Source organism: Budorcas taxicolor, chromosome 4, assembly GCF_023091745.1.
Source record: "Budorcas taxicolor isolate Tak-1 chromosome 4, Takin1.1, whole genome shotgun sequence".
Lineage (NCBI taxonomy): Eukaryota > Metazoa > Chordata > Mammalia > Artiodactyla > Bovidae > Budorcas > Budorcas taxicolor.
Window position 1 is genome coordinate 68940313 of NC_068913.1, and position 17311 is coordinate 68957623.

The 17311-nt window shown below is 41.8% G+C and overlaps 1 protein-coding gene across 1 annotated transcript in view; it reads left to right on the forward strand.

Moving 5' to 3' along the window:
* CPVL (carboxypeptidase vitellogenic like) overlaps positions 1 to 17311 on the forward strand; it is a 113729-nt gene that overhangs the window by 38661 nt on the left and 57757 nt on the right. The window contains exons 7-9 of the mRNA XM_052638916.1: positions 10136 to 10258; positions 10977 to 11108; positions 17109 to 17207. Coding sequence (XP_052494876.1) covers positions 10136 to 10258; positions 10977 to 11108; positions 17109 to 17207 — 354 coding nt within the window. The remainder of the gene's footprint in view (positions 1 to 10135; positions 10259 to 10976; positions 11109 to 17108; positions 17208 to 17311) is intronic.

A 17311-nucleotide genomic window follows, 5' to 3' on the forward strand; every position in this document is an offset into this window, starting at 1 on the left:
CCTTCTCCAATGCATGAAAGTGAAAAGTGAAAGTGAAGTCGCTCAGTCTCTCTGACTCTTATCGACCCTGACTCTTAGCGACCCCATGGACTGCAGCCTACCAGGCTCCTCTGCCCATGGGATTTTCCAGGCAAGAGTACTGGAGTGGGTTGCCATTGCCTTCTCCACTAAGGGTTACTAACCTTATACACACAGTAAAGAAGTTCCCAGTTTCTTGGATTTCTGGTCAAGACTTCATTTTAATCATAAAGGCTTGGCTTTGATCATAAAGTTTTATGGGGTAAATGGAGGTTTCAAGTGATCTAAAGGCTTGAGGTCCTTGGAATGTAATTATTTCTCAAAGCATGGAACTTGCTGAATTTTATTAGATAACATTTGAGCTGCTTTAACTCTTGAGCTCATGACAGATGTCTATTTTCAGTTATGTTCTTCTGACTTGCCAATATTTTCTTTTAGAATTGAAAACGGATTTTGACTATTTAATGTGTTTAATATTAGAAAAGTCAAGGTTTAAGCCGCAACCTGAAGAACTGAATGGGGGCATATGGAAATGGTTGCAAACTGGGCCTCAGGCTTTTGGATAGCATATCTAAGTCAAATCAGCACATATTTACTGATTCTTTAGTTACATGGAAAAGAATACGAGTAAATGAGAAGTAATTATAAACTTTGTCTGAAGTGAGCTACCATGCTGGACCAAGCAGGATGGCGACACAAATAATACCTGATTGGAGGAGATGTGTTGGCTGAGGACCGGAAATGCTAAATTAAATCTATTATGCACAGCTTCAGCCTTCTGAGTTCTATCTACAGTGAGCAAATGAAGGATTCAGTTTGTTGACTGTGGTCCAGTATGTTCATGCTCTTTATTTAAAAGTTGAATTAACTACAGTCTCTAAACAAAAGTGTTTACTCCTCTGATCAAATCACCTGGCTTCAAGCTGTGTATGAATATCTCTAAAATCAGCACCGAGGTCAGAGTTAGGGGGAGGTAAGGTGCATCTTTTTCACTAATTTTAGTCACTGATGGAATTATTTTTTAAAGAAGCATCATCTCAAAACGAATAGAAACATATCATTTGGAAGGCAGTAGATACTTTTTCATAAATTTATGTGACTAAAAGTTGGATACAGATCAAAGTGTTTTTCTTATGTCTAGCCCTGTAGATTCTGCATTTCTTTTTAAGCCCATAGTCAAGAGAAATAGCTATTTAGATAAAACCATATTAGAAGCCCCCACCCTTTTTTAATCACAGCAGTGTGGTCTTGAAATTAGATGATGCATGGTCTAGCAATGTCTAGGAAGTTGTGGAGATTACCACAATCTATTGTGTAGAAACCGAAGTGCCAGTTTACCCCATTCATTAATTTTCTGAACTAGCTGTGTTAAGGCTACCTCTCTTCTCTCTTCAGTAGAAAAATGGTGCTGAGTGAAGTAAGATTTTGTCCCAAGGCTAGATGAAGTCAAGGTTGTCCGAGCTTAATCCAGTCCTCTTGACTGCTGTGTCCTGTGTGACTCCATGCAGCTTAGGCTTTTCACCAATTTTTTTTTTTTTTTTTGTGGCAAAATTCTCTTCAAGGCATGTCTCCCTCTTAAAGGCATGTTCACTTTGATCACCCTCATACTTGGGAGTAGCTCCACCACAATCTGTGCTTGGGGACAGCTAGATGAAATGAAACTGGTGTGACTCTGTCCACAAGGAGAGCTCACCTGTTTTTCTCCTGAGCATGGAAGGGTTCTCACCAGCCCTGAAGTGAATTCTTTAGGTACGTTCATCCCACCTGGTGTGGCTGGGGACTTGGTGACGGAGCAGGGAAAAGGGCGTTATGACCCTGACCATCCTCATTGTGTCATTGCTGAAGCTGACAACTGCCTTTTTCCACTTCCAAGCAGAGGTAAGGGGCTAGGGACAGTAAATAGTGACACTTGGTAACCAGATTTGAGAGCCATTACTCATTATCACTGATAAAGTTTCTGTAAGTTTTACCATAAAGGTATACTTAGAAGCAAGTCAGAGAATGAATATAACGGCGTCTACTTTAGTAAGAAATGTAGACGACGGAGAGTAGCTTACACAATAGTAACTGCCAACATATGTGAAGTTTCTGTCAGAGGACATTGTTTCCATTAAAGTATTATTCTCTGACATGGTTTTTTTTCCTTCTGGAGGAGCTGATTGAAACTTGATTTTTAGATATAATTTTTTTCCTTCCTTAAAAGTAAGTGGGTGGCAGGGCTGCAGTAAGTCTGCTGTGAATGCTGTTGAAACATGTAAGAAGGGAGAGATTCAGACGGAACACACAATTACAAGTTTCTCTAAGTCCAATTGCATTGTGCTTTTACACATCTGGATAATTAACCAAGCATTACATTCTCTCTAGACTATTTTTACGAGTACAGTATGCTCCTAACATGATTTCCATTAGGCTGTTCCAAATATCATTTAAGAACTCAGAAAGATTGCAGACCAAAGATTCAAAACCACTGTTCAACTGTAATGTTGAGACCTTTTTCTCTTGTGGGAGAAATAAAAGATTGAGAGCTGAATTCGGAGAGCCTTCTGATGTCAGAGGAAAAGTCTAGGTTTGTTGCTTCTTCATGCTCCAACAAATACAAGCACAAACAAACATACACTAATATCTCTGGCCCTTCTTGCCAGGGGTGAGCTCAAAATATGGTCTCTGTGGAGGAAAGAAACCATATCAGGACAGTGCTGGAAATCGCAACTTCTTTAAATATTGGAAAGGAGTAATTACTAGGGGCAGACTGAAGTCCTGACATGTTGATTGCTAATCGAGTTTGAATTATTATGATGGTTAAATATATTTATCTGACTGAGTTCCTCATTTGAAGGTCACGGCTGAATTCTAAAAGAGTACGTGTTCGGATAGTTTCTGGCCACACTTTTCCTCTTTCCTTTTATAATTGCTTTGATGCTGTTCCGAGCTTTTATGAGGCCAGGGTCTGATCCGAAAGTAGAAGGTTAGTGTTAACTCATAGATTTCAGGAACTTCCTTGGCCAGCTGCTGCCCATATTGGTGAAGCCCAGCCAGAGAACAGAGAAACCACAGGGCTGATAATTGTGGTTGTCATTGCTTTATTTGTTGTTATGGGTAGAACTCAGAACAAAAGAGGCAAGAGTTCATAAAATTACAGGATCATAACTATAAGTCCTAAGGGGCCGTATAGTCCATTTCTGATCCATAAGACAACCACACCTAATTTCTCCCCACAGAGTCTGGGCTTCTATTTAAAATCATATCTGGAAAAGGGAAAACTGGGTAAAATCAAATTGGTTCAGTTTAATCGCTCAGTCGTGTCCGACTCTTTGCGACCCCATGGACTACAGCACGCCAGGCCTCCCTGTCCATCACCAACTCCTGGAGTCCACTCAAACCCATGTCCACTGAGTCGGTGATGCCATCCAACCACCTCATCCTCTGTCGTCCCCTTCTCCTCCTGCCCTCAATCTTTCCCAGCATCAGGGTCTTTTCGCTTGATTTATTGTCTGGTTATCTTTTAAAGTGCTCGCAGTGGTCAGAGAATTGTTAAATTGAGAAATAAATGGTTCAGAAAGAATAAACAAATCTGATCTTGAAACATAAAGAAAGAAATGTGTCTCAGCAAGGAGAATGAAAATAATTGAAATTTCATTATAATGTTTCGCTGTTCGTTTTCCATAAAATAATCCTATAATTGTCTGCTGTTTTGACAGTCTGAGTCACTCAACCAGTGGAATGATTAATGAAAGCAACAGGGAAGGATTTGTCACCCTGACACAGGGCAAGGAAGTGTGTGAGTCATTAAAAAGCAAAAACCAAGGCAAACATCGTCACTGCTAGGTTAGCAGATATGGACTGAACATTGAGGAGTCTGTTTTGGACGTGGTTATATTACTATCCATGTCTGCCTGCTAAGTTGCTTCAGTCGTGTCCAACTCTGCAACCCTATGGACTGTAGCCAGCTAGGCTCCTCGCTCCACAGGATTCTCCAGGCAAGAGTACTGGAGTGGGTTGCCATGCCCTTCTCCAGGCAATCCTCCCAACCCAGAGATCGAACCCGCATCTCTTTTGCCCCCTGCATTGGCAGGTGGGTTCTTTACTACTAGCAGCACCTGGGAAGCCACTTATATGAACTACCTATATATATGTATACCTATATATATATATGTGTGTGTGTGTGTGTACACAGAGACATGTATAGTGACTGCAGACTGCATGTGTGCTTATATATATACATATATATATGTATACACACAGACACGTATAGTGACCACAGAGTGCATGTGTGCTCATATATATACACACATATATGTATACACATAGACACGTATAGTGACCACAGAGTGCATGTGTGCTCATATATATTCTTATATATGAATACACACAGACACGTATAGTGACCGCAGAGTGCATGTGTGCTCATATGTATACACACAGACACGTATAGTGACTGCAGAGTGCATGTGTGCTCATATATATACATATGTGTATACATATATGTATACACACAGACAAGTATAGTGACTGCAGAGTGCATGTGTGCTCCTATATATACATATATAATATGTATACACACAGACATGTATAGTGACTGCAGAGTGCATGTGTGCTCTGTCGTGTCTGATTCTTTTTTTTAATTTTAATTGGAGGCTAATTACTTTACAGTGTTGTGGTGGGTTTTGCCACACATCGACGTGAATCAGCCACAGATGCACATGTGTCCCTCCATCATGAACCCCCTCCCACCTCCCTCCCAACCCCATCCCTCTGGGTTGTCCCAGAGCACTGGCTTTGAGTGCTCTGCTTCATGCATCAAACTTGCACTGGTCATCTATTTTACATATGGTAATATACATGTTTCTATGTTATTCTCTCAAATCATCCCACCTTCGCCTTCTCCCACATAGTCCAAAAGTCTGTTCTTTATGTCTGTGTCTTTTTTGCTGTCTTGCATATAGGGTTGTTGTTACTGTCTTCCTAAATTCCATATATATATATATGCGTTAATAAACTATATTGGTGTTTCTCTTTCTGACATACTTCACTCTGTATATTAGACTCCAGTTTCATCCACCTCATTAGAACTGACTCAAATGCATTCGTTTTTATAGCTGAGTAATATTCCACTGTGTATATGTACCACAGCTTTCTTATCCATTCGTCTCCTGATGGACATCTAGGTTGCTTCCATGTCCTGGCTATTGTAAACAGTGCTGCAATGAACACTGGGGTACACGTGTCTCTTTCAATTCTGGTTTCCTCGGTGTGTATGCCCAGCAGTGGGATTGCTGGGTCATATAGCAGTTCTAGTTCCAGTTTTTAAAGGAATCACACAGCCTTCTCCAGAGTGGCTGTACTAGTTTGCATTCCCACCAACAGTGTAAGAGGGTTCCCTTTTCTCCACACCCTCTCCAGCATTTATTGTTTGTAGACTTTTTGATGACAGTCATTCTGACCAGTGTGAGATGGCACCTCATTTTGGTTTTGATTTGCATTTCTCTGATAATGAGTGAGTTTGAGCATCTTTTCATGCGTTTATTAGCCATCTGTATGTCTTCTTTGGAGAAATGTCTGTTTAATTCTTTGGCTCACTTTTTGATTGGGTCATTAATTTTTCTGGTTTTGAGCTGCATAGGCTGCTTGTATATTTTGGAGATTAATTCCTTGTCAGTTTCATTTGCTATTATTTTCTCCCATTCTGAAGGCTGCCTTCTCACCTTGCTTATAGTTACTTTCATTGTGAAAAAGCTTTTAAGTTTAATTAGGTCCCATTTGTTTATTTTTGTTTTTATTTCCATTACTCTGGCAGGGGGTCATAGAGGATCTTGCTGTGATTTATGTCAGAGTGTGTTCTTTCTCTCTTTTCCTGTAAGAGTTTTATAGTTTCTGGTCTTACATTTAGATCTTTAATCCATTTTGATTTTCTTTTTGTGTATGGTGTTAGAAAGTATTCTAGTTTTATTCTCTTACAGGTGGTTGACCAGTTTTCCAAGCACCACTTGTTAAAGGGATTGTCTTTTCTCCATTGTATATTTTTGCCTCCTTTGTTAAAGATAAGGTGTCCATAGGTGTGTGGATTTATCTCTGGGCTTTCTATTTTGTTCCATTGATCTATATTTCTGTCTTTGTGCCAGTACCATACTGTCTTGATGACTGTAGATATATGTTTGATTCTTTGCAACCCCTTGGACTGTAGCCTGCCAGGTGCCTCTGTCCATGGAATTTTCCAGGCAAGAATACTGGAGCAGGTTGCCATTTCCTACTCCAGGGGAACTTTTTGACCCAGGAATTGAACCTGCATCTCTTGGCAGACAGATATATATATATATATATATATATATATATATATATATTGCCACTGAGCCACCCAGGAAGCCCAATAAAACAAAATAAAACTACCCATTTCACTTTCTTATTTTCTGTAAGTGATCCACTTGGCAAGTGTGCAGTGGCTAAATCCAAGAGTGGGTCGCAGTTTTGGGGACCAGAGACTCGCAGTCATTTCAGGACCGTTGGTTGAAATGTGATTTGATGTGAGAAATGGAAAGAGTGGAGGCAGCGAAGCCCAGATAGAATTCTAAGTGGGCACATGACTGAAATGCACAGACCTTTGTTTTCATGATTTTAAAATATAGGAAGATAATGTTAACTTTACATTGGCTCACATTAGAGTAAGTGAAATAACCTGTTCATAGTAGATGCTCAGAAACTGAGAGGGTGTTCCTTCTTAATCTCCTGCCTGAATATATCTCAGAGACACATGATGATCGCAAGGGGGAAGGTGCCATAAAAATGTGACTGTTTTAGTCTTGATTTGTCATCACTACCTATAAAATACACACTCTTCTATCTCTGAAAAAGGCAAGTGAGGGGTTTTATTGCCAGGTCCTATAACAAGACAACCTGAGTGATAACATCACTGGAAGGTATACATTTTTAGCATTTGTACTAATTTCCAATAGAGAAAAAAAATGTTTAGAAATGTCAGATGGGTCATTCATCTATCAGATGTCTTTTTATGTACCTAGTATGTGCTGGGCAATGTACACGTGGTGGAAATGATAAGCCATGAAAATGGTAAACTTAGCCTTAATCACATGAGTCAAGTTTTCCATAATGTATTTTTCAAAGAAATTGTGTTTTGTGATTTATTTATTTTTGTGTCTACTCAAGTATCTATCATGATACCTTTGACAGAAAAGTTGCAGGATAAACCACCACTGAATGAAGAGTATATAATACATCTTTACCAGTGAAATGATTATTCAAAGATGTTTGCTTTTTGGGATCAATTTACAGAAATATTACTTGATTCATTTACTGTCCCTAAAAAGAAAATAAAGCAAAATTACACAAGCCAAATTTCAGACGTGTAACCACATCTTGATAACACCACGTAGGGAAGTTAAAGTGTACTCGTGAGTATGTGCTGTGCAAGTCACTTTAGTCATGTCCGACTCTGAGACTCTTTGGACTGTAGCCCCCCAGGCTCTTCTGTCCTTGGGATTCTTTAGGCAAGAATATTGGAATGGGTTGCTGTGTCCTCCTCCAGGGGATCTTCCTATCCCAGGAACTGAACCCGCATCCCTTACATCTCCTGCTCTGGCAGGTGGGTTCTTTACCACTAGTGCTACCTGGGAAGCCCACTCCTGAGTACAGTTTGATTCAACACCTTGCCTAAATAATTATTATTACAAGAGGAGTTCATTAGTGAGGTGATTTTATATAAATTATGGAAATTACATTCTTCTTTCATAGTTTGGAGGTGGTTTAGGATTCAGAATAGGTCAGACCACATTTGGGGCTTCCCTGATAGGCCAGTGGTAAAGAATCTGCCTGCAATGCAGGAGACCTAGGTTCGATCCTTGGGTTGGGAAGATCCCCTGGAGAAGGGAAAGGCTACCCACTCCAGTATTCTCGCCTAAAGAATTTCATGGACTGTATAGTTCATGGAATCTCAAAGAGTCAGACACGACCGAGCGACTTTCACTTTCACTTTTAAAATTGGGCTTCCCTGGTGGCTCAGCGGTAAAGAATTCGTATGCAATGGCAGGAGACACAGGAGACGTGGGTTTGATCCAGGGGTTGGGAAGATCCACTGAAGAAGGGATAGGCTACCTACTCCAATATTCTTGGGCTTTCCTTGTGGCTCAGCTGGTAAAGAATTGCCTGCAGTGCAGGAGACCTGGGATCGATCCTGGGTTGGGAAGATCCCCTGGAGAAGGGAAAGGCTACCCACTCCAGTATTCTGGCCTGGAGAATTCCATGGACTACAGGGTCACAAAGAGTCAGACATGACTGAGTGACTTTCACTCACTCCTGCACTCAGACAAGGTTTGATTCTGGCTCTACCACTTAGGTTCTTTGAGCCCCAGTGTCCTTACATTGACATGGGAATAATAACTCCAGCATATGATTGTGGCATGGAATAAGAATGAAAACTTTCCAGAATTCTCAGACTGTGAACTTTGGAGCCCTGGAAAGCCTTGGAAATACTGTGAAAGTTCTACAGGTCCATATGTACCCACTTAATGCCTCTAGTCTATCTAAAACATGTGCATTGCTGATTCTCAAAGGCATGTAAGTTAATTCAAAATTCATTCATTCAGCAGCTGTTTATTGAGCACTCACAAAAACACAGCACCAGGCACAGGGGAAACATTCATAAACGAAATAGACATATCTCTGTGTTCATGGATCTTCTGTTCTAGTGTGGGTAGAGGATAACAATACACAAGATAATAAAAGTCTGTTGGAGAATGATAAAGATTAAGACGAAAAAGGAGAGAAAGGGAGTCTAAAATATCAAAAAGCAGTGTTACAATTTTAGATAGGGTGGCCAGGGAGGGCAACTCTGAGAAAGCCTCCCTTAAGGAAGTGAGGGAGTAAGCAGATGGATATTGGGGAAAGAGCATTACAGGGACAGGAACAACTAACGCAAGGGAAGGAATAGTGCTGGAGATGATGAGCAAGAGGACAGTAGAGGATAAGGTGAGGAAAGTGACCAAATCATGTCAGCCTCAGAAAAAGGACTTGGCTTTTGCTTTGAGGGAGATGGGAAGTCATTAGCGGGTTTGAGCAGAGGAGTTGCTTGATCTTATTTGACAGACCACTGTCTTGAAATTAAACTGGAAGAGCAAAAACAGAGGCCCACTGAGGAGGCTATTGCAAGAATCTAGGCAAGAGATGATGGTGACCTGGGGCAAGGTAATAAAGTACGGATGTGGAAAGACACTGGATTCTGCATTTGTCTTGATAGACTAGGTAGAGTTGATGAGATTCACTGATGGACTTTTGTGAGGTCTGAGTGAAAGAGGACAAGAATAGCACCAAGTGTGTTGGCCTGAGCAGTTAGAAGAACAAAGTTAACATTAATGGAAAGGGAGGCTGCAGGGAGGGTTGGAGGGTTGGAGCTTCATTTTGAACATAGGAAGTTTAATACTAGACACACAAGTGGAGATGTCAGGAAGGCAGCTTTTTCATGGGAGGAATACAGAACTATTTTTAAATATCACAACCAATAATAGCTCTTTTCAGCATAATCTAAAAGAAGAATTATTATCATGTTCATGTCCACAAAATATTTCAAAATTTAAAAAGGCCTTTTACTGTAAAAGGCTGAAAACAGAGGTAAGTTCAAGTGACCATTCTAGTGGCCAATAAATATTTTTCCTTTTCCTCTTCCTTTAATACATATTGATTTCAAATTTTGGCATCATTATACAGATTTGAAATCTTAACTTTGGCCTTTAGATTTTTTTTAAAAAATAAAACTTGCAATGGAACTTTCTGGTAAGAGAAACCCTAAGGATGGCAGAATTGTGTTCACTGGTGTTCATGTTATTTTCTTTTGGAAAGAAATTAGAATGTTCATTTAGGGCATGTTCACTTAGTATTTTTTGTGCTTCTAACCTGTAACTTGCACGTCACTTGGTACTGTTTGGGATGACAAAAGAAAGAAGAGACTGAGCTCAGTGCTGTTGTGATATTTGCAGTGTAAGGTTAAGAATAAAATACATGGTGCAAGTCTTGTGGAAATCCTGCTTGTTTGATTGTGATTTTAATTCACCTAAATGTGTCATTTTAGTAGCACCGATATGTGATGGTTTGTTTTAATGTCTGTCCTTCTCAGTCTTACGCTGGGAAGTATGTGCCAGCCATTGCCCACTACATCCACACACTCAACCCTGTGACGACCATGAAGATCAACCTGAAGGGAATTGCTCTCGGAGACGCGTATTCTGATCCCAAGTCGGTAGGTGGCTCTTCTTTCCTTTCCATTTTGTTCCTTAAGGAGATGTAATCCCCTTTAATCAGACAGCTGCTGCTGCTGCTAAGTTGCTTCAGTCATGTCCAACTCTGTGCGACCCCATAGACGGCAGCCCACTAGGCTTTCCCGTCCCAGGGATTCTCCAGGCAAGAACACTGGAGTGGGTTGCCATTTCCTTCTCCTTAGTCAGACAGAGGCTCCTCTCAACCCTAGAGACCTAACTTCATAAAGGGAAATACTGTTGCTCGAATGGCTTTCTAATAATTTAAATCTTCTAATTTTTACCAAATGTTCTATGGCGTCAACTTACTGTGTCAGCCTAGGTTGGCTGTGCGTGCAAGTGTCAGTGTGTGTGTGTGCCTGTGCTTGGTGTGTTTGTGTGTATTTTGTATATGTATGTGTTATATGGGTGTGTGTGTGTGTTGTGTGGTTATGTGGTATATGTGTGCATGTGTGTTTGTGTGATGTATTTGCATATGTTGTGTGGTAGGTGATGCCTGTGACATATGTTTGTGTGTTTGTATTTTTATGTCTGTGTGGGTGTGGAGTGTTGTGTATGCATTGTGTGTGTTGTGTGTGGGTTGTGTGTGTTGTCCTGCTCCACTAATTAACAAGTTACAGAGAGTTACTTCTCAAGCAGACGGGCTCCCCTCACATCCCTTTCTCTCCCTGTCATGTCTGTGTTTGCCTCTTTTCTCCTCAGATCATAGAGGGCTACCCATCATTCCTGTTCCAAATTGGCTTGTTGGATGAGCAGGAGAAAAAGTACTTCCAGAAGCAGTGCAATGACTGCGTGAAATTCATCCACCAGGAGAAGTGGCTTCAAGCCTTTGAAGTGAGTTCTGGGTCCCGCACTGCCCTGGAGCAATAAGCACCATCTGAGAAGGTCTGGAAGCACCGAGGTGCCTGGCCTGGTGTTTTATTGTTAGAGAAGCTGTATCCGGGGTGCTGTCACAGGTCAGGAGGCGAGACAAGCGGGCTCAGAAGGAAGAAAAGGACCATCTGAGTTTCTTTGAATTTACTTTGGCAATATTTTAAACCTGAGATCACCTCGGGGTGTTTATATAACTGTGTCTTTCATTAACTGTTTTGATTTCTGTACATGCTGTGTCGCCCTCGAGGCATCCCTACTATAGGGAAATCAAAAGAAAGGCAACCTGGAAAGTGGATGCATATGCGTCCACATGTGCTTTAAGCCCTTCAGAGGGGAATATCTGCACACGGGGCTCCAGCTGGGGAAGTGGCCACAGTTTAACAAATGTCACATGTGCCTGTGTGTCTGGAACAAAGAGTATAAACGGTGGTGTGGTCGTTTGCAACTTTTGCAAAGAGCTGTTGGCTTTTGTAAATATCATCACATCACTCTCCTAAAATTGAATTTGAGGATCCAATAATATGATTATGTTCTTGAACCATTTTTTTTGGTTGTTTAAAGCCTAAGACTCTACTAAATATTAGGATATGCGGTGGGGGGGGGCACTTTGTTTGCTGGCCTGTGCAAACAAAGACCATGTGTAAGCAGTCTTCCTTGGGGGTTATGCCACCTTTGCCATAGAGCCATGATGTTTGACCCAGTAAATGTGGTGTGACTGAATTTTGAGGCCTTTAATCTTGTTATTGAAGGCACAGCCTGTCACCGTTAACGTAACAACATTGTTATTATTAAAGCTGAGGCCTGATATTAATAGACTTAAGGCACTGCAGGTCAGCTGGTTCAGATCAAAACAGGAGACATACAAATTTATGGAGAAGAGTTGGGTAACAAAATGATGCTCCATTTTACAAATAGGGTGCCAGGGCACTACCTGAAAATCCCCAGGGAGTGATGCTGTGAATTCTGACAGCACAAGCTGTGTGAGTGCGGCAGCTCAGGAAGTCCTGGGTCACCCTGCAGGACACTGGTGGGCTCCCCTTTCTGTTCCAGGACCCTTGATATGGCTGCAGTGTGCATACAGGATTTCTTATGCAATTGTGAATGCAATGGAAGAAGGATCTTATCGGAGACATGTTGGGTCATTCTTCAACTTGCAATCACAGTATTTTTAAGACCGGTTTTAGGCTATTTAGGCAGGAAGGGTAAAAAGGACTAAACTTTCAGAATTTAGAATTAATATGAAATATAACATTAGATGAGGCCCAGCTGCACATGAGACATGCAATGTGTTTTGGAAGAAGTATACAGGGATTAAGCAATATCAAGAGCAAGAACATTTGATAGATTCAAAGGAATAAAGAGGGACTTCTCTGGCAGTCCTGGGGCTTACCTGAGAGCTCAGTTAGTAAAGAATCCGCCTGTAATGCAGGAGACCCTGGTTGGATTCCTGGGTCAGGAAGATCCACTGAAGAAGGGATAGGCTACCCACTCCAGTATTCTTGGGCTTCCCTTGTGGCTCAGCTGGTAAAGAATCTGCCTGCAATGGGGGGACCTGGGTTTGATCCCTGGGTTTGGAAGATTCCCTGGAGAAGGGAAAGGCTACTCACTCCAGTATTCTGGCCTGGAAAATTCCATGGATTCTATGGTCCATAGGGTCGCAAAGAGTCGGACATGACTGAGCGTCTTTCACTTTCCCTGGCAGCCCAGTGGTTAAGATTTTGCTTTCCAATGCAGGGGGTGGGTGTGAGATCCACGGTGGGGGAGCTAAGATCCCACATGCCTCAGGGCCAAAATACCAAAACATGAAACAGAAGCAATATTGTAACAAATTCAATAAAGACTTGAAAAATGGTCCACATATTTAAAAAAAAAAAAAGGTGGGGGGATAAATAAAGCGATAGATGTCTGTGGTGTATGCTCCAGCAGCCTAAGCACCCACAGAACTAGTGAAACTGCTGAGAAGTTCAGGTGTTTTGTATATTCCGAGACAATGAGAAAATGGCATACGAGTCTCTCCCAAACCAAATTCACCAGAAAAAAGAGAACCACCCCCCTGCGCCCCCGCCAAAAATCCTGAAGGTATGCAGTGTTTCTGTGGATCACTGGTCCAAAATCTTGAGTAATAAATGAAAACACTTTTGCTTTTTCAAGGGAAATAAAATGATACTTGTGTAAGTCAGCAAGTAGTGGGAAAATGTGTTTCAACTTATGTAATCAGTTTAGTTCAGTTCAGTCACTCAGTCGTGTCAGACTCTTTGTGACCCCATGGACTGCAGCATGCCAGGCTTACGTGTCGGTCATCAACTCCCAGAGCTTACTCAAAGTCACGTCCATCGAGTTGGTAATGCCATCTAACCATCTCATCCTCTGTCGTCCCCTTCTCCTCCCGTCTTCAATCTTTCCCAGCATCAGGATCTTTTCAAATGAGTCAGTTCTTTGCATTAGGTGGCCAAAGTATTGGAGTTTCAGCTTCAGCATCAGTCCTTCCAGTGAATATTCAGGACTGATTTCCTTTAGGATAGACTGGTTGAATCTCCTTACAATCCAAGGGACTCTCAAGAGTCTTCTCCAATACCACAGTTGAAAAGCACTCACCTTTCCTTATAGTCCAACTCTCACATCCATACATGACCACTGAAAAAACCATAGCTTTGACTAGATGGACCTTTCTTTGCTAAGTAATGTCTCTGCTTCTTAATATGCTGTCTAGGTTGGTCATAATTTTTCTTCTAAGGAGCGAGCATCTTTTAATTTCATGGCTGCAATCACCATCTGCAGTGATTTTGGAGCCCCCCAAAATAAAGTCTGCCACTGTTTCCACTGTTTCCCCATCTATTTGCCATGAAGTAATGGGACTGGATGCCATGATCTTAGTTTTCTGAATGTTGAGTTTTAAGCCAACTTTTCACTCTCCTCTTTCATCAAAAGGCTCTTTAGTTATTCTTTGCTTTCTGCCATAAGTGTGGTGTCATCTGCATGTCTGAGGTTATTGATATTTCTCCTGGCATTCTTGATTTCAGCTTGTACTTCATCCAGTCCAGCATTTCTCATGATGTACCCTGCATATAAGTTAAGTAAGCAGGGTGACAATATACAGCCTTGATGTACTCCTTTTCCTATTTGGAACCAGTCTGTTGTTCCATGTCCAATTCTAACTGTTGCTTCTTGACCTGCATACAGATTTCTCAGGAGATAGGTCAGGTGGTCTGGTATTCCCATCTCTTGAAAAATTTTCCACAGTTTGCTGTGATCCACAGTCAAAGGCTTTGGCATAGTCAATAAAGCAGAAGTAGATGTTTTTCTGGAACTCTCTTGCTTTTACGATGATACAGTGGATGTTTGCAGTATCTCTGGTTCCTCTGCCTTTTCTAAAACCAGCTTGAACATCAGGGAGTTCATGGCTCATGTACTGTTGAAGCTTGGCTTGAAGAATTTTGAGCATTACTTTGCTAGTGTGTGAGATGAGTGCAATTGAGTGGTAGTTTGAGTATTATTTGGCATTGCCTTTTTTGGGGGACTGGAATGAAAACTGACTTTTTCCAGTCCTGTGGCCACTGCTGAGTTTTCCAAATTTGCTGGCATATTGAGTGCAGCACTTTCACAGCATCATCTTTCAGGATTTGAAATAGCTCAACTGGAATTCCATCACCTCCACTAGCTTTGTTCGTAATGATGCTTCCTAAGGCCCGCCTGACTTCGCATTCCAGGTTGTCTGGCTCTAGGTGAGTGATCACACCATCATGATTATCTGGGTCATGAAGATCTTTTTTGTATAGTTCTGTGTATTCTTGCCACCTCTTCTTAATATCTTCTGCTTCTGTTAGGTCCATACCATTTCTGTCCTTTATCGAGCCCATCTTTGCATGAAATGTTCCCTTGGTATCTCTAATTTTCTTGAAGAGATCTCTAGTCTTTCCCATTCTATTGTTTTCCTCTATTTCTTTGCATTGATCACCGAGGAAGGCTTTCTTATCTTTCCTTGCTATTCCTTGGAACTCTGCATTCAAATGGGTACATCTTTCCTTTCTCCTTTGCCTTTTGATTTTCTTCTTTTCACAGCTATTTGTAAGGCCTCCTCAGACAACCATTCTGCCTTTTTGCATTTCTTTTTCTTGGGGTCTTGATCCCTGTCTCCTGTACAATGTCACCAACCTCCGTCCATAGTTCTTCAGCCACTCTGTCTATCAGACCTAATCCCTTGAATCTATTTCTCACTTCCACTGTATAGTCATAAGGGATTTTATTTAGGTCATACCTGAATGGTCTAGTGGTTTTCCCTACTTTCTTCAATTTAAGTCTGAATTTGGCAATAAGGAGTTCATAATCTGAGCCACAGTTAGCTCCTGGTCTTGTTTTTGCTGACTGTATAGAGCTTCTCTCTTTCCTTCTCCATCATTACTTTGCCAACAAAGGTCTGTTTAGTCAAACCTATGGTTTTTCCAGTAGTCATGTATAGATGTGAGAGTTGGACTATAAAGAAAGCTGAGCACTGAAGAATTGATGCTTTTGAACTGTGGTGTTGGAGAAGACTCTTGAGAGTCCCTTGGACTGCAAGGAGATCCAACCTGTCCATCCTAAAGGAGATCAGTCCTGAATATTCATTGGAAGGACTGATGCTGAAGCCGAAACTCCAATACTTTGGCCACCTGATGCGAAGAACTGACTCATTTGAAAAGACCCTGATGCTGGGAAAGATTGAAGGTGGGAGGTGAAGCGGATGACTGAAGATGGGTGGCATCAACGGATGTGAGATTGAGTAAACTCTGGGAGTTGGTGATGGATAGGGAGGCCTGGCGTGCTGCAGTCCATGGGGTCATTAAGAGTCAGACTGAGCGACTGAGCTACTGAACTCACTCACTCACTCCCTCAGTCTTAGTCTCTGAATAGTTACCTTGTTCTCTTTACCTTAGCTGCTCATTCCCTTTCCCACCTGCAAAAAAATGCTGGCAATCACTCCACAATCTCAGATGCAACAGATTCAAACTCTTCCCCCACCTGCCACCTCTGGTCCTCCCAGCTCATTTCTCCAGACATACCAATGGGAACTGTCACCCTACAACTGCACTCTCTTTCGACCCCTGGTTCCTACTGCTCCTTCACGGCCCCCTACTCCTGCAAGTCTTAACCCAATGTAAACCCACGCTCAGTCCTGCTTATTCTCAACCTGTGCCCCCTTTGCACGTCCTCCAACTCCTTTGGCCAAGCCACAGTCCTGGCTAAACGCCCCTCTCCACCACTTCATGTCTGCCATTGTGCAGCTCAGCATGACCTGAGAAAAACACACCATGTGCCAATTGTTCTCACTCCTGGTTGATGACTGGGTTTTCAATGCCAGCAGTCCAAAGCTTGCTTCCACCAGTTTCAAGCACCTGGAGGTATGTCTCCTGCCCCCTCTTACCTGGGTGAGTGGTCAGTGGTCATATTACAATCACCCTTCCCACAAGGCTCACTCTTGCAGTTGGGGCCTTTGGGCCTGCTGTTTTCTCTCCTTGGAGTATTCTTTTCCTACATATCTGCATGCCTTGCTTCTTCCCTCCAACAGGTCTTTACTTAAATGCCACCTCTTAAGTGCGACCTGTTCCTCCTCTCTGCAGTGTCCCCTCCACCCAGCACCAGGCACACACACATGCCCACAGACATCCATGACACTTCCTCTTCCCCTTCTCCTTGTTAGTTTTCTCCTTTGCCCTCACTGCTATCTAATACGGTGCATGTTTTACCTATTAATGCTTGTTTAATATTCTTTCTAGAATATAAGCAGTTTTGATCTGTCTTGCTCACCACTGTTTCCCCAGTGCCTTCGACAGTGTTTATAGCACAGAGAATATGTGCGGTGAATGACTCTTGAATGAAGCAGTGTGGGAATGACACAGTTATTGAATAAATGAAAAACAAATGCTTGTACTTATTTACCTACCCTGATGTTTTCCTCATTTCTTTATCTTCTCTCTCCCAACCTAGTTACTGGACCGACTACTAGATGGCGGCTTAATAAGTGAACCTTCTTACTTCCAGAATGTTACAGGATGTTCTAATTACTACAACCTTTTACTGTGCACGGTAATGACAACATTTAAAAAACCCTAATAGTGTTTGCTTAAAACTTTTGGCATAACCAAACTTCCTCAGATTTGGGAAATATTATAGTTGACTTTACACTAGAA